The 20,712-nt window shown below is 54.8% G+C and overlaps 1 protein-coding gene across 5 annotated transcripts in view; it reads right to left on the reverse strand.

Moving 5' to 3' along the window:
* Positions 1 to 421: 421 nt before the first annotated feature.
* The window catches only part of PDE3A (phosphodiesterase 3A), a 454,441-nt gene continuing 434,150 nt past the window's right edge, over positions 422 to 20,712 (reverse strand). For all 5 annotated transcript variants that reach the window (XM_073562348.1, XM_073562351.1, XM_073562350.1 and 2 more), the window contains 6 exons: positions 9,597 to 9,710; positions 9,310 to 9,509; positions 8,067 to 8,270; positions 7,503 to 7,664; positions 4,750 to 4,999; positions 422 to 2,775 (listed from right to left, as the gene is read on the reverse strand). In XM_073562348.1, coding sequence (XP_073418449.1) covers positions 2,555 to 2,775; positions 4,750 to 4,999; positions 7,503 to 7,664; positions 8,067 to 8,270; positions 9,310 to 9,509; positions 9,597 to 9,710 — 1,151 coding nt within the window. In that variant the 3' untranslated portion in view covers positions 422 to 2,554. The remainder of the gene's footprint in view (positions 2,776 to 4,749; positions 5,000 to 7,502; positions 7,665 to 8,066; positions 8,271 to 9,309; positions 9,510 to 9,596; positions 9,711 to 20,712) is intronic.

Consider the following 20,712-nt stretch of genomic DNA (forward strand, 5'->3'; position numbering starts at 1 on the left):
CCTCCCTGTATCTGCACCTCTGGCTGTAATCTCTGTATATTACTCTGTATATATCTGTATTATCCAGCTGATTGCTGTCCCATTCTGTGCCCTCCCTGTATCTGCACCTCTGGCTGTAATCTCTGGATATTACTCTGTATATATCTGTATTATCCAGCTGACTGCTGTCCCATCCTGTGCCCTCCCTGTATCTGCACCTCTGACTGTAATCTCTGTATATTACTCTGTATATATCTGTATTATCCAGCTGACTGCTCTCCCATCCTGTTCCCTCCCTGTATCTGCACCTCTGGCTGTAATCTCTGGATATTACTCTGTATATACAGTTAGGTCCATATATATTTGGACAAAGACAACATTTTTGTAATTTTGGTTCTAGACATTATCACAATGAATTTTAAACAAAACACTTCAGATGCAGTTGAAGTTCAGACTTTCAGCTTTCATTTGAGGGTATCCACATTAAAATTGGATGAAGGGTTTAGGAGTTTCAGCTCCTTAACATGGGCCACCCTGTTTTTAAAGGGACCAAAAGTAATTGGACAGATTAAATAATTGTAAATAAAAAGTTCATTTCTAGTACTTGGCTGAAAACCCTTTGTTGGCAATGACTGCCTGAAGTCTTGGACTCATGGACATCGCCAGACGCTGTGTCTCCTCCTTTTTGATGCTCTGCCAGGCCTTCACTGCGGTGGTTTTCAGTTGCTGTTTGGTTGTGGGCCTTTCTGTCTGAAGTTTAGTCTTTAACAAGTGAAATGCATGCTCAATTGGGTTGAGATCAGGTGACACATCAATAAACACTAGTGACCCAGTGCCACTGGCAGCCATGCATGCTCAAGCCATCACACTGCCTCCGCTGTGTTTTACAGGTGGTATGCTTTGGATCATGAGCTGGACCACGCCTTCGCCATACTTCTCTCTTTCCATCATTCTGGTAGAGGTTGATCTTGGTTTCATCTGTCCATAGAATGTTCTTCCAGAACTGTGCTGGCTTTTTTAGATGTTTTTTAGCAGAGTCCAGTCTAGCCTTGTGATTCTTGATGCTTATGAGTGGCTTGCACCGTGCAGTGACCCCTCTGTATTTACTTTCATGCAGTCTTCTCTTTATGGTAGATTTGGATATTGATACGCCTGCCTCCTGGAGAGTGTTGGTCACTTGGTTGGCTGTTGTGAAGGGTTTTCTCTTCACCATGGAGATTATTCTGCGATCATCCACCACTGTTGTCTTCCGTGGGCGCCCAGGTCTTTTTGCATTGAGTTCACCAGTGCTTTCTTTCTTTCTCAGGATGTACCAAACTGTAGATTTTGCCATTCCTAATGTTGTAGCAATTTCTCGGATGGGTGTTTTCTGTTTTTGCAGCTTAAGTATCTGTACTGTATCTGTATTCCCCGACTCCCCTTTGCGTGTGTGTTTTCATTACAATCATGTCTTATCCTCCAGAGCTGCGGTCAATATATTAAGACACGATGAAACAGCCGGATAGTGACTGCAGCTCTAGAGGTAACTAGAGTATAGGACACAATGTGACTGCAGCTCTGGAGGTGACTGGAGAATAGGACATCATGTAACTGCAGCTGTGGAGGTGACTGGAGAGGAGGACTTGATGACTGCAGCTCTGGAGGTGAATGGAGTAGGACTTGATGTCTGCAGCATTATTTGCAATCATGTGTGATGATGCTTCCAGGCTCATTAGACAGCTGACCCCGCCCCTAACACTGGTCACCATGGAGACGCTGAATATCTCAAAGTTTCTATCATCTTATAATTTGAAAATAATTCCATCTGGAGCCCCCATATCCTTTTCTGGAGCCCCCATATCCTTTTCTGGAGCACCCCCATCCTTTTCTGGAGCACCCCCATCCTTTCTGGAGCCTTGTCCCCTCTGGAGCCCCCTGCCCACTTTGGTTACCCAGTCCCCTCGGGAGGCCCCCATCCTTTCTGGAGCCCTCCCCCTTTCTGGAGTCCCCTGCCCACTGTGGAGCCCCCTGTCTCCTCTAGAGTCCCCGTCTCTGATGGAGCCCCTCGGTCCCCAGATGAAGCGTGTGCCCCCCACTTGCTTCACACAGAAATGATGGGGGTCGGTACCTTGTTGGTGACCACTAATGAGGCCGTCATGACATCAGCTAATGATCAGCGGCTCCTCCTGAACAGCGGGGGTCGGGGGGCCGCTGTCCTGGGGTCGGGGGACACTTGGGTTTATGGGATAGATGGATCTGGACCTGGAGAAAGACAATAACCCCCATCTTCCTCAGGCAGGGGGATAAAGCCAGCAGTGAGCGCCTCCGGGGCAGTGTGCGCGGCGCCGTGCTGCGCGGTGCCGTGCTGCGCGGACGTGTTCCTTCACAGTGATCATTACGTGGATATATTTGTATGTGCCCCCCGCACATACAGGCCTATAGCTATAAATACAGACTGTGCCGCTGCCCCCAGAGTCTCTCGTGGGGGGAGGGGGCGCAGCAGTGTCCTCGGGGCCCCCAGCGGTATATAATGGGTGGAGGCTCGGCCTCGTCTACAGTGTTGTGTATAAGCTTCGTGCTGGTGCTGGCGCAGTCCTCATGCCTCGCCCTCGGAGTCCTCCGCTTTCTGGGTGCTTTTCTCCTCCTCCTCCTCCCTGATGGCGGCGATTTGTTCGGACGCGGGGTGCAGCGGCGCTGCCTCCTTCTCTGGCGCCTCCGATCTCTGCTCCTCCTCCATCACTTTCTTCCACATATTGTGATTCTCCATCAGGTGCTGCGTGATCTGACAAAAAACCTTCTGCCGACGCGACGTCTTCTCTGGAGGGAAAGACGAAGAAAGGTCAGAGCGAGAGACCCCCGGAAGGACGGAACCCGTGCAGAAAAGCCGGCAATGCAGATGTCTGCAGCACGCTACCCCCCGACCTCTGCAGCACGCTACCCCCCGACCTCTGCAGCACGTTACCCCCCGACCTCTCTGCAGCACGTTACCCCCCGACCTCTCTGCAGCACGTTACCCCCCGACCTCTCTGCAGCACGTTACCCCCCGACCTCTCTGCAGCACGTTACCCCCCGACCTCTCTGCAGCACGTTACCCCCCGACCTCCCTGCAGCACGCTACCCCCCGACCTCCCTGCAGCACGCTACCCCCCGACCTCTCTGCAGCACGTTACTCCCCGACCTCTCTGCAGCACGCTACCCCCGACCTCTGCAGTACGTTACTCCCCGACCTCTGCAGCACGTTACTCCCCGACCTCCCTGCAGCACGTTACCCCCCGACCTCTCTGCAGCACGTTACCCCCCGACCTCTCTGCAGCACGTTACTCCCCGACCTCTCTGCAGCACGCTACCCCCCGACCTCTGCAGTACGTTACTCCCCGACCTCTGCAGCACGTTACTCCCCGACCTCTCTGCAGCACGTTACCCCCCGACCTCCCTGCAGCATGCTACCCCCCGACCTCCCTGCAGCACGCTACCCCCGACCTCTCTGCAGCACGCTACCCCCCGACCTCTGCAGTACGTTACTCCCCGACCTCTGCAGCACGTTACTCCCCCTCTCTGCAGCACGTTACCCCCGACCTCCCTGCAGCACGCTACCCCCCGACCTCCCTGCAGCACGCTACCCCCCGACCTCCCTGCAGCACGTTACCCCCCGACCTCCCTGCAGCACGCTACCCCCGACCTCTCTGCAGCACGCTACCCCCCGACCTCTCTGCAGCACGCTACCCCCCGACCTCTGCAGTACGTTACTCCCCGACCTCTGCAGCACGTTACCCCCCGACCTCTGCAGTACGTTACTCCCCGACCTCTGCAGCACGTTACCCCCCGACCTCTGCAGTACGTTACTCCCCGACCTCTGCAGCACGTTACTCCCCGACCTCCCTGCAGCACGTTACCCCCCGACCTCCCTGCAGCACGTTACCCCCCGACCTCCCTGCAGCACGTTACTCCCCGACCTCCCTGCAGCACGTTACCCCCCGACCTCCCTGCAGCACGTTACCCCCCGACCTCCCTGCAGCACGCTACCCCCCGACCTCCCTGCAGCACGTTACCCCCCGACCTCCCTGCAGCACATCTCCTCAGCAAGGACTGTCACCTCCTCTGGGAATCATTAGCAGTGATGCGGGTCAGGTGATCCACTCCATTATTCTCTGTCCTGCGACATTTAGTGGCGGGCACGATGAGGTCAGCGCCTTCCCTGCACACAAAGCCCGGTCTCCCGCCAAGTGTCCTCATTAGTACACAGACGCCCAGATCCGAGCACTGCGGCCAACACGGAACCAAAACACGCAGAGGTCCACAGGGATCTGACGAAATTGTCAGCTATGACCAAAAATGATGAGGAAGAGTCTACGGCCTGGAAATGCCACCAGAATCCACCTCTCTCCTGCGGCCAAGTCAGAGGAAGGAGCAGATCCTCTCCATTACTTCCTTGAAAATTTACAGGGACGGGGGCGCCGCGCACGCCGGGGACGGGGGCACCGCGCACGCCGGGGACGGGGGCACCGCGCACGCTGGGGAGGGGGAGCTGCATTCCCTTGTTAGTATCATGCTATTTATGACTTATCATCCTGACCAGGGAGTAGAGTGGCCCCTGCTTGTATGACACTGTATATAGGGGCCCTCAGACAGTTACTCCTGTAAATAGATCCAGTAGATAAGTTGTGTGAGGATGAGTGCAGACATTCACCCCCCTACACCTCGGTGCAAATGGTGCAGTCTATCAGAGCTGTGATTGTGCCTGTCTCACCCTTCCCTGGCCGGTTCCCATAGCAGCACATGTGGAGGACGTACTTGTCAGTGTGTCCGCGGGCTCTACTGTCTCCTCCTCTGTGGTGTCCGTGTCGTCGTCCTGCTCATCGGTGTCTCCGGACTCGTCGCTGTCCTCGATCCACGTCCCCGGCATCAGTCCGGCGGAGTCGTACGAGTTGCATAGTGGTCCCACAATGTGAGTGATGAAGGATTCTTGAAGTTTGGCCAGTTGAGGCGCTGATCGGTCCATGAAGGGGCTGATTGGGAGGCCAAGACCCACCTCCTCATCGCCCTGCAAACAGATAGTTGGCCTGTGACTACAGCTGCAGCCTCCGGGTCTGTGGCCCTCTCATTACCGGGGGAGTGCCGTCTCAGGACTGGGTGGATCAGAGCGCTCCAAACTCCTCCCTCTTCTGCCTCACAGGGGCGGAGCTGAGTGCACAAAATTCCTCCTTCTGCCTCACAGGGGGTGGAGCTGAGCGCTCCAAACTCCTCCCTCTTCTGCCTCACAGGGGCGGAGCTGAGTGCACAAAATTCCTCCTTCTGCCTCACAGGGGGTGGAGCTGAGCGCTCCAAACTCCTCCCTCTCCTGCCTCACAGGGGCGGAGCTGAGTGCACAAAATTCCTCCTTCTGCCTCACAGGGGGTGGAGCTGAGCGCTCCAAACTCCTCCCTCTTCTGCCTCACAGGGGCGGAGCTGAGTGCACAAAATTCCTCCTTCTGCCTCACAGGGGGTGGAGCTGAGCGCTCCAAACTCCTCCCTCTCCTGCCTCACAGGGGCGGAGCTGAGTGCACAAAATTCCTCCTTCTGCCTCACAGGGGGTGGAGCTGAGCGCTCCAAACTCCTCCCTCTTCTGCCTCACAGGGGCGGAGCTGAGTGCACAAAATTCCTCCTTCTGCCTCACAGGGGGTGGAGCTGAGCGCTCCAAACTCCTCCCTCTTCTGCCTCACAGGGGCGGAGCTGAGTGCACAAAATTCCTCCTTCTGCCTCACAGGGGGTGGAGCTGAGCGCTCCAAACTCCTCCCTCTCCTGCCTCACAGGGGCGGAGCTGAGTGCACAAAATTCCTCCTTCTGCCTCACAGGGGGTGGAGCTGAGCGCTCCAAACTCCTCCCTCTTCTGCCTCACAGGGGCGGAGCTGAGTGCACAAAATTCCTCCTTCTGCCTCACAGGGGGTGGAGCTGAGCGCTCCAAACTCCTCCCTCTTCTGCCTCACAGGGGCGGAGCTGAGTGCACAAAACTCCTCCTTCTGCCTCACAGGGGGTGGAGCTGAGCGCTCCAAACTCCTCCCTCTCCTGCCTCACAGGGGCGGAGCTGAGTGCACAAAATTCCTCCTTCTGCCTCACAGGGGGTGGAGCTGAAAACTCCTCCTTCTCCTGCCTAACAGGGGGCGGAGCTGAGCACTGAAAACTCCTCCCTCTCCTGCCTCACAGGAGGCGGAGCTGAGCGCTGAAAACTCCTTCTCCTGCCTAACAGGGGGCGGAGCTGAGCACTGAAAACTCCTCTTTCTCCTGCCTAACAGGGGGCGGAGCTGAGCGCTGAAAACTCCTCCTTCACCTGCCTAACAGGGGGCGGAGCTGAGCGCTGATATCTCCTCCTTCTCCTGCCTAACAGGGGGCAGAGCTGAGCGCTGAAAACTCCTCCTTCTCCTGCCTAACAGGGGGCGAAGTTGAGCGCTGAAAACTCCTCCCTCTCCTGCCTCACAGGGGGCGGAGCTGAGCGCTGAAAACTCCTCCTTCTCCTGCCTAACAGGGGGCGAAGTTGAGCGCTGAAAACTCCTCCCTCTCTTGCCTAACAGGGGGCGGAGCTGAGCGCTGAAAACTCCTCCCTCTCCTGCCTAACAGGGGGCGGAGCTGAGCGCTGAAAACTCCTCTTTCTCCTGCCTAACAGGGGGCGGAGCTGAGCACTGAAAACTCCTCCCTCTCCTGCCTCACAGGGGGCGGAGCTGAGCGCTGAAAACTCCTTCTCCTGCCTAACAGGGGGCGGAGCTGAGCACTGAAAACTCCTCTTTCTCCTGCCTAACAGGGGGCAGAGCTGAGCGCTGAAAACTCCTCCTTCACCTGCCTAACAGGGGGCGGAGCTGAGCGCTGATATCTCCTCCTTCTCCTGCCTAACAGGGGGCAGAGCTGAGCGCTGAAAACTCCTCCTTCTCCTGCCTAACAGGGGGCGAAGTTGAGCGCTGAAAACTCCTCCCTCTCCTGCCTCACAGGGGGCGGAGCTGAGCGCTGAAAACTCCTCCTTCTCCTGCCTAACAGGGGGCAGAGCTGAGCGCTGAAAACTCCTCCCTCTCCTGCCTCACAGGGGGTGGAGCTGAGCGCTGAAAACTCCTCCCTCTCCTGCCTAACAGGGGGCGGAGCTGAGCGCTGAAAACTCCTCCCTCTCCTGCCTCACAGAGGGCGGAGCTGAGCGCTGAAAACTCCTCCCTCTCCTGCCTCACAGGGGGCGGAGCTGAGCGCTGAAAACTCCTCCTTCTCCTGCCTAACAGGGGGCGGAGCTGAGCGCTGAAAACTCCTCCTTCTCCTGCCTAACGGGGCGGAGTTGAGCGCTGAAAACTCCTCCTTCTCCTGCCTAACAGGGGGTGGAGTTGAGCGCTGAAAACTCCTCCTTTTCCTGCCTAACAGGGGGCAGAGCTGAGCGCTCAAACCCCCTCCCGATCCTGCCTAACAGGGGGCAGAGCTGACCTCATCCGGCTCACACAGCTGTAAGCTCGTTAACATGTATCAGTGCAGATACCACAGAGTATGGTCCAGACCAGATACATTGTAATCCATCCTCTGATGTGTAATCCCCCCGTCACCTGCTCATAGAACTCATTGACGATGCCCTCCGTCCACTTCAGGTGCAGATCCTTGCACTTTGCGGGGCCATTGATATCCGCCAACTTTATGCACATCTGACAAACCAACAGTCGGTCGTTTTCATTCGACCAATCGATTCCTGGGCCGACGTCTTCATTCACCTGAGAGGGAGAGAAGGAGAAAGTAATGAAGAAGGAGGAATGCGAGGAAAAAGGAAGAAGCTTGGAAGGAAAATGGAAAGATGCAAGGAATAGGGAAGGATGAAAGAGAGAAGGTCGGAAGGAGAAAGTAAGATGAAAGGATAGAAGGAATAAGGAAGATGGAAAGGAGAAGGATGGAAGGGAGGAGAAAGTAAGATGAAAGGATAGAAGGAATAAGGAAGATGGAAAGGAGAAGGACGGAAGGAATAGGGAAAGACGGAAAACAGAAAAGGAAGAGTGGAAGGTGGACAGAAGATAGAAGAATGATAAGGAAGGAACACTGAAGGAAGATAAGAGATGGAAGGAGCCAGAATACAGCTGGGAGCGGCGTCTGGTCCAGGGACGGCGGATCTCGTCACTGACCTTTGCATTGAACTCTGCCAGGAAATCAAAGTGTTTCTTGAGGTCAGTGGCCAGAATCGCCTCGATCACCAGGAAGCGAAACCTCTTAAACTCCATGTGGTCCAGGTTGACTAAGAAGTTATACTCCGGCCTGGAGAGAAGGAGGTTCCAGGCAGAGGCGGCGTGGTGATTCTCCAGGACGGACCGGTCATTATAGAGCACCGCCTAGAAAAGGCCCACATAGGGGTAGAACACGCGGCTACATACAGCCCTCCTGCATCACAGCACAGACAGAATATACACAGGTGTAACAGAGCCCCGCCCACATTGATCGTGACACCCCGCCCACATTGAAAGTGAAGCCACACCCACATTAGCTATAATGAAGACAAAACAAAAGTTCATGTTAATGAATAATCTTGGAATAATAGTAATTTCCACAATTGGATGTGATAAATGAAATGTTGCTGAGATAATCTTACACATCTGCCCCTGCTTCGTGGTGTCATGGTCGCGTCTGACCATGCAGGAACATGATCTGATCGTACCACAGCTCCTGGGCAGGGGGGACGCAGGAGAGGATACAGGCAGCACAGCCGGGATCAGCAATGATTCTGGGAGAACATTTCACTGCCTGCTTCTAACCAATGATTTACTTCACAGAAAGAATCATTGCTGATCCCGGCTGTGCTGTCTGTATCCTCTCCTGCCTCCCCCCTGCCCAGGAGCTGTGGTACGATCAGATCATGTTCCTGCATGGTCAGACGCGACCATGACACCACGAAGCAGGGGCAGATGTGTAAGATTATCTCAGCAACATTTCATTTATCACATCCAATTGTGGAAATTACTATTATTCCAAGATGTATTCATTAACATGAACTTTGGATTGTGGGAAAACCCCTTTAAGACCCTCCCAAATTATGATGTAGCTCCACCCACAAAATTTACAAGGCCCCTCCCATATTGTAATTTATAGTGTATCTCCGCCCACATTACCACATTAAAATGTAAACTTTAGCTCCACCCACATTAATTATGAGCCCCCTCTCACTTTATAATTTATACGTTAGCCCCACCCACATTGTGTATAACGAGACTGTCCCACATTATAATTAATAGTGTAGCTCCGCCCACATTATGTATGAGGCCCCACCCACATTATAATCTAGACATTAGCTCCGCCCACATTACGTATAACATAGCCCCACACCCCATTTCGGCATGCGTGAGGCACTGGCAGTATTTGGGCAGGGTCTGTTACCTGCGGAGCATTAGTAGCCACTAGGAAGGCGTTGGTTCTCCCCGGATGGTCGTAGTCGTGCATGGCGGCCGCTACGTACAAGGCCATCAGCTCTAAGGATGGGATGTTCCCGGATAAGCAGCCGTACGTCTCCTCAGGGGGGTTGTACGTCTTGGAGAAGACATATCCCATGTGTCCGTGAGCGATCCCGCTGTCAGAATCTGTGGGAATATGACACCACTCAGTGACAGGTAACACATGACATACAGCCCCGTGTAATGTGGTGGTCTGGCCATGAGGGGCAGTACCGGAGTCGCTGGCGGAGCTGTGATCAGACACTGTGGTCTGCAGTCCCGGGATCGCCTGCGTGCTCAGATACCAGACGGCGTGTAGGACGTCGGTGGCGTGGATCCGGTTATGATCTGCAGAATATAAAGCAGCAGATCTTTATGTCTGGCCCCTGATCTGCTATCGACGGACGACCTCAATGGAAATTAGCGACATTTCATTCTGTTTTTACCAATTTCACCACCAAGTTATAAAGAAAAGATCATTCTGCCACCCAGTGGTCAATCGCTGCAGTGCCCCGAATATCATCTCCAATCATCCAGCACTCGGCGGGGGCCCATCAGCTCCGTCAGGCATATTACCTGGATTATTATTCTCAAGCCATGTGCCAAGACACAGAAAGAGCCCAGCACACAGAGAGAGACAGAGCCCGGCGCACAGAGAGAGACAGAGCCCGGCGCACAGAGAGAGACAGAGCCCGGCGCACAGAGAGAGACAGAGCCCGGCACACAGAGAGAGACAGAGCCCGGCACACAGAGAGAGACAGAGCCCGGCACAGAGAGAGAGAGACAGAGCCCGGCACAGAGAGAGAGAGACAGAGCCCGGCACAGAGAGAGAGAGACAGAGCCCGGCACAGAGAGAGAGACAGAGCCCGGCACAGAGAGAGAGACAGAGCGCGGCACACAGAGAGAGAGACAGAGCCCGGCACAGAGAGAGAGACAGAGCCCGGCACAGAGAGAGAGACAGAGCCCGGCACACAGAGAGAGACAGAGCCCGGCACACAGAGAGAGACAGAGCCCGGCACACAGAGAGAGACAGAGCCCGGCACACAGAGAGAGACAGAGCCCGGCACACAGAGAGAGACAGACAGAGCCCGGCACAGAGAGAGAGACAGTGCCCGGCACACAGAGACAGAGCCCGGCACAGAGAGAGAGACAGAGCCCGGCACAGAGAGAGAGAGCGCGGCACAGAGAGAGAGAGCGCGGCACAGAGAGAGAGCCCGCCACAGAGAGAGAGACAGAGCTCGGCACAGAGAGAGAGACAGAGCCCGACACAGAGAGAGAGACAGAGCCCGACACAGAGAGAGAGACAGAGCCCGGCACAGAGAGAGAGACAGAGCCCGGCACAGAGAGACAGAGCCCGGCACAGAGAGACAGAGCCCGGCACAGAGAGACAGAGCCCGGCACAGAGAGAGAGACAGAGCCCGGCACAGAGAGAGCCCGGCACAGAGAGAGAGAGACAGAGCCCGGCACAGAGAGAGAGCCCGGCAGAGAGAGACAGAGCCCGGCACAGAGAGAGACAGAGCCCGGCACAGAGAGAGAGAGACAGAGCCCGGCACAGAGAGAGAGAGACAGAGCCCGGCACAGAGAGAGAGACAGAGCCCGGCACAGAGAGAGAGCCCGGCACAGAGAGAGAGCCCGGCACAGAGAGAGAGACAGAGCCCGGCACAGAGAGAGAGAGCCCGGCACAGAGAGAGAGACAGAGCCCGGCACAGAGAGAGAGAGACAGAGCCTGGCACAGAGAGAGAGAGACAGAGCCCGGCACAGAGAGAGAGAGACAGAGCCTGGCACAGAGAGAGAGAGACAGAGCCCGGCACAGAGAGAGAGAGAGACAGAGCCCGGCACAGAGAGAGAGAGAGCCCAGCACAGAGAGAGACAGAGCCCGGCACAGAGAGAGAGAGACAGAGCCCGGCACAGAGAGAGAGACAGAGCCCGGCACAGAGAGAGACAGAGCCCAGCACAGAGACAGAGCCCGGCCGTTCGTCCAAATACGGGCGACTAACGGGGGTCCCGCTGCCACCAAAACGCGACGGACAGCGGACCCTGTGTCACCACTAGGTCACAGTCCCACCACTGACACGGGTGTATCACCGGACGGAGGGACGAGACACAATGCCGGCACACGGCTATCACAGGCACAGTTGGGGCTTATCTTAGTTATCCCACCACTGGCACCATGTGACAAAAATATCCAGCAAGCTAATCTCGCTCTACAATTTGCCACGGGGGGGGTTTAATTTGGATGCCCCACCACTGCTATCAATCTTCCAAGTACTGCGGGGATTTATGTATCTCCCACTTTCTCAGTTCCACTTTGGAACTCACAGCTCTCCGGCTCCCCCCTTACCCTCAGGTCAGTCAGGGAACTGCACCTAGGATAATTAGTCGCCGGACGGGCTGCCTGTTGTGAACCGGCAATCAGGCTTCTGCAGTAAGGGAATTATCAATGCTGTGGCCGCAGCCCCTCATTCAGCAATATAAGACCCTTCTAGACTGCCAGCAAGCCGCAATAGCCGTACACAACGCGCTGCCACCAGTCACGGTTACTTAATTCACAGTGTTAAATTAAGAGGGTCCGTGGCAAACCCCTTGAATTAGTAGCGATTATCTATCAAAGGCGTATAGTTCGATTCTTAGAGCATGGAGACAGATCTAAATAATTAAATCATTTATTTTCCGAAAGAGGACAGTGATTACAGATAAAAGTTGCTATAAACTTGAGACATAACATATGTACAGTACAGATATAAAATAAAAGGATTAAAAGGATAGAAAGTCACACTCACATGTGGTCAGTTGGCATCCCATGTGGCTTTAAGGGGGGTGGAGGCGGAGCTGCACGTCTCCGCTCATCTGCGGGTCTTTCTAGCACAACGACTTGAGCTGTTCTGCTCTGGTTTTGCCCAGGGAATGCTTTATAGACTTGCTATGTGACATCACGGAGAGATGCATGCTGGGTTAATCCCACCTCTCCCTTTTGGATGTAGAAGTACACTAGAAAACTTATACTAATCATAACTCAGTGGGGGCAGCCCGCACAGACACATATAGGGCATCTTTGGTTGTGATTTGTTGAGTACAATGATTCAAGACCAAATATGCAGTAGTTCTGATACACCGTTTAGAAGGAACCCGTATTTCAGGTTCTGTAAGTCTGAGAATTACGCCACAGGCGCCGTAAGGACGCCGGGGTCGCGCAGATCACAAAAATATGATTGTTATATCTCTGCTGGGTATGGTTTTCGTAATATGACTTATTTTTATGTTTCCCATATACCAGCATACAGCCTGTGTTTTTCCGAACAAAGGGATCCCTTCCCCCTGCTCTTCGAGAGGAAGTTGGTTTAAGGTTTCAGAGCTAGCCCAGGCAGGGGGGCACTGGTCAGTGTGTGAGTGAGCCATGGGCGAAAAGAGGAGGGGGGGAGAAGGGGCTGCATGAGCTGACAGCCTGCATTGTATATCACACCTCCCCCTTAAGAGGGCGCTAAGGAGGCATTACCTCTCGGTAATCGGCCATGCGCACCTCCGCGGGTTCGCCCCGGCGGGACAACCCATCGGCATTGCCGTTTTCACTGCCCTTCCTGTGTTTTACAGTAAAGTCGTACTGTTGAAGGGCAAGGTTCCAGCGGAGCAATCTTCCATTGGTTCCGGACACTGTGTGCAACCAGCTCAGAGGGTTGTGGTCAGTTACCACCGTGAAGGCGCGCCCGTACAGGTAGGGCTGCAAACGCTGCAGTGCCCACACCATGGCCAGACACTCCTTCTCGATGGTCGAGTATGCCACTTCCCTCGGCAAAAGTTTCCGGCTCAGATACAACACGGGGTGCTCTTGGTCCCCCGAGTCGACCTGGCTAAGCACAGCACCGAGGCCAAACTCGCTGGCGTCGGTCTGTACCAGAAGCGGGCGACTGCTGTCGACTGCTCTCAACACTGGAGTTGCACAGGGATGCTTTCAAAGCTTGGAAAGCCGCCTCACAGTCATCTGTCCAGTTGACTGTTTGGGGTAGCCTCTGCTTGGTGAGGTCAGTCAAGGGTTTGGCAAGGGCGCTATAGTCCTGTACGAACCGCCTATAGTACCCTGCAGTGCCCAAGAAGGACTTCACCTGTTTCTTGGTCCTGGGGGTGGGCCAGGACACGATTGCGTCCACTTTTTCTGGCTCCGAACTCATGGAACCCCCGCCTACCCGGTGCCCCAGGTAGTGGACCTTGTGCATGCCTATCTGGCACTTCCCCGGCTTGATGGTCAGGCCTGCCTGGTGAAGACGCTTGAGCACCTCCTGGAGGTGCTGAAGGTGTTCCTCCCAGGTGGAACTGAAGACGGCAATATCGTCTAAGTACGCCACCGCGTACTCCTCCAGTCCCCGAAGCAGGTGGTTGACCATCTGCTGGAAAGTGGCAGGGGCATTCTTCATGCCGAAGGGCATGACCGTGGACTCATACAGTCCAAAGGGGGTGATAAAGGCGGATTTCTCCTGCGCCTCAGGGCTCAGGGGAATCTGCCAGTATCCCCGACTCAAATCCATGATGGATATGTACTTGGCTTTTGTCAACCGCTCGAGCAGATCCTCGATGCGCAGCATTGGGTGGGCATCAGAGGTTGTGATGGCGTTGAGCCCCCTGTAGTCCACGCAGAACCGCGTGGTTCGATCCTTTTTAGGCACGAGGACTACAGGTGAAGCCCACACGCTTTTTGACCGTCGAATCACCCCCAGCCTTAACATCTCATTGATCTCTTGGCGCATGACTTGTTGCACCGCTTCAGAGATCCGATAGGGTGTTCGCCGTAATGGGGCGTGATTCCCGGTGTCCACCTCATGATCCGCTAACTCCGTCCTCCCCGGTTGGTTGGTGAACACGGCCCGGAAGGGTTCCAGGATGGCCATCAACTGCAACCGCTGGGATACGGTTAGCGAACCACTTATCTCCATGTCCTCAATGTCCTCATCTACAAGAATGGAGACAGACATGATCCAGCAAACTACAGAGGAATATGTGTTAACAGCGTCCTGGGAAAACTATTTAACAGCATTATTAACAAAAGGATCATCACCTTCCTCACCCAGCGGGACACACTCAGCAGAAGCCAAGCTGGGTTCATGCCAAACCATCGCACCACGGATCACATCTACACCCTGCAAAGCCTCATCAAGGCCCACATCCATAGAAAAAAACAGGGGAAAATATTTGCATGTTTTGTGGACTTCAAGAAGGCCTTTGACTCAGTGTGGCACCCAGGTCTGTTCCTGAAACTCCTGGAGAGCGGAATAGGTGGCAGAACCTACGACGTCATCAAGAGCTCATACACTGAGAATCGGTGCAGCGTGAAGGTGAATGGAAAGAGGACGGCCTTCTTCCGGCAGTGCCGTGGGGTAAGACAGGGCTGCAGCCTGAGCCCAACTCTATTTAACATCTACATAAATGGACTGGCAGCGGCCCTGGAATCCTCCTCTGCCCCAGGTCTCAGCCTACATGACCGTGAGGTGAAGATTCTGCTGTATGCAGACGACCTCCTGCTGCTTTCCCCAACCGAGAGAGGCCTCCAAGATAGCTTGGCCGTGCTGGAAACATTCAGCACCACATGGGCGCTGCCCATCAACCAAAAGGAGACCAAAGTCATGGTGTTTCAAAAGAGGAGTTCTAAAGAAACCTCCACTTCCTCCCTCACACTAAATGGTGCCACGCTAGAGAAGACAAGCAGCTATACCTACCTCGGTCTGGAGCTAAGCCAAATCGGGAGCCTCAAGCAAGCAGCAGAGACCCTGAAAGGGAAAGCATGCAGAACCTTCTATGCCATCAGAAGACAAATGTACCACCTCAAACCACCGGTGAGAGTCTGGCTCAAGATATTCAACAGCGTCATCACACCTATACTGCTATATGGCAGCGAGGTATGGGGTCCAGCAACCTATCCAGACCAGAAAAAGTGGGATTGCAGCCCAACCGAAGTCTTCCATCTGGAGTTCTGCAAATATCTCCTCCAGGTACATCGCAGCACCTCAAACATAGCCTGTCGGGCAGAGCTGGGCCGATTCCCCTTATGGCTCACTATACACAAGAGGGCGCTATCACACCAGGCGCATATACAGAACAGCAACCCCAGCTCCTACCATCATAAAGCCCTGCTGAGCCAGAGCCAAGAGCAAGCCAGGAACCTCGGCAGCCAGCTCAACCAAAGTCAGCAACACACCCTAACTAAAGCCCAAATAAAAGAGATCTCAGAGAGCTGCAAGATGCAATACATAGAGGGTTGGAAGAGTGAATTGGAGAACTCCCAGAAACTCACCATCTACCGGTCACTGCGGAGGGACTACACACTGGCTCCATACCTGGAAAGGCTACGCCACCCCAAAGACAGGCAGACCCTGAGTATATACAGATTAAGCGCCCACAACCTAGAGGTGGAAACAGGGCGGCACCGACAGACATACAAGCCACGAGAGATCAGACTGTGCCAGCACTGCCAGCAGGGGGCTCTGGAAGATGAGGTGCATTTCCTGCTGCACTGCAACAAATACTCAGCAGTGAGGGACTCCCACTTCCAGAAACTTACCACCCATACCCCAGACTTCCCATCCATGGACGAGAAGAGGAAACTCTGCATCCTGCTGGGGGAAGAAGAATCAATGGTGGAGGTCGCCGCCCAATATGTCACCACATGTCATAAGATGAGAGGAACTAAAGACCTCCAAATGGACAATCACTCCCCAAATTTTGCCCCCAACACCCCATCCCCACTACCCTAATCCACTCCCCTGCCACACTTATTTTCTTGCTTTGGCAACACTAATTGTATTTTGGTCCTGCCAATAAAGCCTATTTGAATTTGAGAGAGAGCCCGGCACACAGAGAGAGACAGAGCCCGGCACACAGAGAGAGACAGAGCCCGGCACACAGAGAGAGACAGAGCCCGGCACAGAGAGAGAGACAGAGCCCGGCACAGAGAGAGAGACAGAGCCCGGCACAGAGAGAGAGACAGAGCCCGGCACAGAGAGAGAGACAGAGCCCGGCACACAGAGAGAGACAGAGCCCGGCACACAGAGAGAGACAGAGTCCGGAACACAGAGAAAGAGAGAGAGCCCGGCACAGAGAGAGACAGCCCGGCACAGAGAGAGAGACAGAGCCCGGCACAGAGAGAGAGAGAGAGAGACAGATCCCGGCACAGAGAGAGAGAGAGAGAGAGACAGAGCCCGGCACAGAGAGACAGATCCCGGCACAGAGAGAGAGAGCCCAGCACACAGAGAGAGCCCGGCACAGAGAGAGAGACAGAGCCCGGGACAGAGAGAGAGACAGAGCCAGGCACAGAGAGAGAGAGAGCCCGGCACAGAGAGAGAGAGAGCCCGGCACAGAGAGAGAGAGAGCCCGGCACAGAGAGAGAGAGAGCCCGGCACAGAGAGAGAGAGAGCCCGGCACAGAGAGAGAGAGAGCCCGGCACAGAGAGAGAGAGAGAGAGCGGCACAGAGAGAGAGACAGAGCCCGGCACAGAGAGAGAGAACCCGGCACAGAGAGAGAGACAGAGCCCGGCACACAGAGAGAGACAGCCCAGCACACAGAGAGAGAGAGAGACAGAGCCCGGCACAGAGAGAGAGACAGAGCCCGGCACAGAGAGAGAGACAGAGCCCGGCACAGAGAGAGAGACAGAGCCCGGCACAGAGAGACAGAGCCCGGCACAGAGAGAGAGACAGAACCCGGCACACAGAGAGAGACAGAGCCCGGCACAGAGACAGAGACAGAGCCCGGCACAGAGACAGAGACAGAGCCCGGCACAGAGACAGAGCCTGGCACAGAGACAGAGATGGAGCCCGGCACAGAGAGAGAGACAGAGCCCGGCACAGAGAGAGAGACAGAGCCCGGCACAGAGAGAACGAGCACAATACAGAAAGAAAAAGCTGCCAGAGGGGGACAGAGACTGACTGGTGCTCTAGTTATGGCTGCCAGAGGGGGACAGAGTCTGACTGGGGACTATAGTTATGGCTGCCAGAAGGGGACAGAGTCTGACTGGGGACTATAGTTATGGCTGCCAGTGGGGGACAGAGACTGACTGAGGACTCTAGTTATGGCTGCCAGTGGGGGACAGAGACTGACTGAGGACTCTAGTTATGGCTGCCAGTGGGGGACAGAGTCTGACTGGGGACTCTAGTTATGGCTGCCAGACGGGGACAGAGACTGACTGGGGACTCTAGTTATGGCTGCCAGTGGGGGACAGATACTGACTGGGGACTCTAGTTATGGCTGCCAGACGGGGACAGAGACTGACTGGGATCTCTAGTTATGGCTGCCAGTGGAGGACAGAGACTGCCTGAGGACTCTAGTTCTGGCTGCCAGTGGGGGGACAGAGACTGACTGAGGACTCTAGTTATGGTAGCCAGAGGGGGACAGAGACTGACTGGGATCTCTAGTTATGGCTGCCAGTGGGGGACAGAGACTGACTGAGGACTCTAGTTATGGTAGCCAGAGGGGGACAGAAACTGACTGGGATCTCTAGTTATGGCTGCCAGTGGAGGACAGAGACTGACTGAGGACTCTAGTTATGGTAGCCAGAGGGGGACAGACACTGACTGGGATTTCTAGTTATGGCTGCCAGTGGGGGACAGAGACTGACTGAGGACTCTAGTTATGGCTGCCAGTGGGGGACAGAGTCTGACTGGGGACTCTAGTTATGGCTGCCAGTGGGGGACAGAGTCTGACTGGGATCTCTAGTTATGGCTGCCAGTGGGGGACAGAGACTGACTGGGATCTCTATTTATGGCTGCCAGAGAGGGGATGAGACTGACTGGGGACTCTAGTTATGGCTGCCAGAGCGGGAATGAGATTGACTGGGGACTCTAGTTATGGCTGCCAGAGAGGGGATGAGACTGACTGGGGACTCTAGTTATGGCTGCCAGAGAGGGAATAAGACTGACTGGGGACTCTAGTTATGGCTGCCAGAGAGGGGATGAGACTGACTGGGGACTCTAGTTATGGCTGCCAGAGAGGGAATGAGACTGACTAGGGACTCTAGTTATGGCTGCCAGAGAGGGGATGAGACTGACTGGGGACTCTAGTTATGGCTGCCAGAGAGGGAATAAGACTGACTGAGGACTCTAGTTATGGCTGCCAGAGAGGGGATGAGACTGACTGGGATCTCTAGTTATGGCTGACAGAGAGGGGATGAGACTGACTAGGGACTCTAGTTATGGTTGCCAGAGAGAGGATGAGACTGACTAGAGACTCTAGTTATGGCTGCCAGAGAGGGAATGAGACTGACTGGGGACTCTAGTTATGGCTGCTAGAGAGGGAATAAGACTGACTGGGGACTCTAGTTATGGCTGCCAGTGGAGGACAGAGACTGACTGAGGACTCTAGTTCTGGCTGCCAGTGGAGGACAGAGACTGACTGAGGACTCTAGTTATGGTAGCCAGAGGGGGACAGAGACTGACTGGGATCTCTAGTTATGGCTGCCAGTGGGGGACAGAGACTGACTGAGGACTCTAGTTATGGTTGCCAGTGGGGGACAGAGACTGACTGGGATCTCTAGTTATGGCTGCCAGTGGGGGACAGAGACTGACTGGGATCTCTAGTTATGGCTGCCAGTGGGGGACAGAGACTGACTGGGATCTCTATTTATGGCTGCCAGAGATGGAATGAGATTGACTGGGGACTCTAGTTATGGCTGCCAGAGAGGGGATGAGACTGACGGAGGACACTAGTTATGGCTGTCAGAGGGGGACAGAGACTGACTGGGATCTCTAGTTATGGCTGCCAGAGGGGGACAGAGACTGACCGGGATCTTTAGTTATGGCTGCCAGAGATGGAATGAGATTGACTGGGGACTCTAGTTATGGCTGCCAGAGAGGGAATGAGACTGACTGGGGACTCTAGTTATGGCTGCCAGAGGAGGACAGAGACTGACTGGGATCTCTAGTTATGGCTGCCAGAGAGGGAATGAGAATGACAGGGGACTTTAGTTATGGCTGCCAGAGAGGGGGATGAGACTGACAAGGGACTCTAGTTATGGCTGCCAGAGGAGGACAGAGACTGACTGGGATCTCTAGTTATGGCTGCCAGAGAGGGGATGAGACTGACTGGGATCTCTAGTTAAGGCTGCCAGAGAGGGGATGAGACTGACTAGGGACTCTAGTTATGGCTGCCAGAGAGGGGATGAGACTGACTGGGGACTCTAGTTATGGCTGCCAGAGAGGGAATGAGACTGACTGGGATCTCTAGTTATGGCTGCCAGAGGGGGACAGAGACTGACTGGGGACTCTAGTTATGGCTGCCAGAGAGGGGATGAGACTGACTGGGATCTCTAGTTATGGCTGCCAGAGGGGGACAGAGACTGACTGGGGACTCTAGTTATGGCTGCCAGAGAGGGGATGAGACTGACTGGGGACTCTAGTTATGGCTGCCAGAGAGGAGGACAGAGACTGACTGGGATCTCTAGTTATGGCTGCCAGAGAGGGGGATGAGACTGACTGAGGACTCTAGTTATGGTAGACAGAGGGGGACAGAGACTGAATGGGATCTCTAGTTATGGCTGCCAGTGGGGGACAGAGTCTGACTGGGGACTCTAGTTATGGTTGCCAGAGGGGGACAGAGACTGACTGGGATCTCTAGTTATGGCTGCCAGTGGGGGACAGAGACTGACTGGGGACTCTATTTATGGCTGCCAGAGAGGGGATGAGACTGACTGGGGACTCTAGTTATGGCTGCCAGAGAGGGAATAAGACTGACTGGGGACTCTAGTTATGGCTGCCAGAGAGGGGATGAGACTGACTGGGGACTCTAGTTATGGCTGCCAGAGAGGGGATGAGACTGACTGGGATCTCTAGTTATGGCTGCCAGAGGGGGACAGAGACTGACTGGGATCTCTAGTTATGGCTGCCAGAGGGAGACAGAGACTGACTGGGATCTCTAGTTATGGCTGCCAGAGGGGGACAGAGACTGACTGGGATCTCTAGTTATGGCTGCCAGAGAGGGAATGAGACTGACTGGGGACTCTAGTTATGGCTGCCAGAGGAGGACAGAGACTGACTGGGATCTCTAGTTATGGCTGCCAGAGAGGGGGATGAGACTGACAAGGGACTCTAGTTATGGCTGCCAGAGAGAGGATGAGACTGACTGGAGACTCTAGTTATGGCTGCCAGAGAGGGAATGAGACTGACTGGGGACTCTAGTTATGGCTGCCAGAGGAGGACAGAGACTGACTGGGATCTCTAGTTATGGCTGCCAGAGAGGGGATGAGACTGACTGGGGACTCTAGTTATGGCTGCCAGTGGAGGACAGAGACTGACTGAGGACTCTAGTTCTGGCTGCCAGTGGGGGGACAGAGACTGACTGAGGACTCTAGTTATGGTAGCCAGAGGGGGACAGAGACTGA

The sequence above is a fragment of the Dendrobates tinctorius genome, unplaced genomic scaffold (genome assembly GCF_039654945.1).
Source record: "Dendrobates tinctorius isolate UK_male_01 unplaced genomic scaffold, ASM3965494v1 ptg000348l, whole genome shotgun sequence".
NCBI classification, from domain to species: Eukaryota; Metazoa; Chordata; class Amphibia; order Anura; family Dendrobatidae; genus Dendrobates; species Dendrobates tinctorius.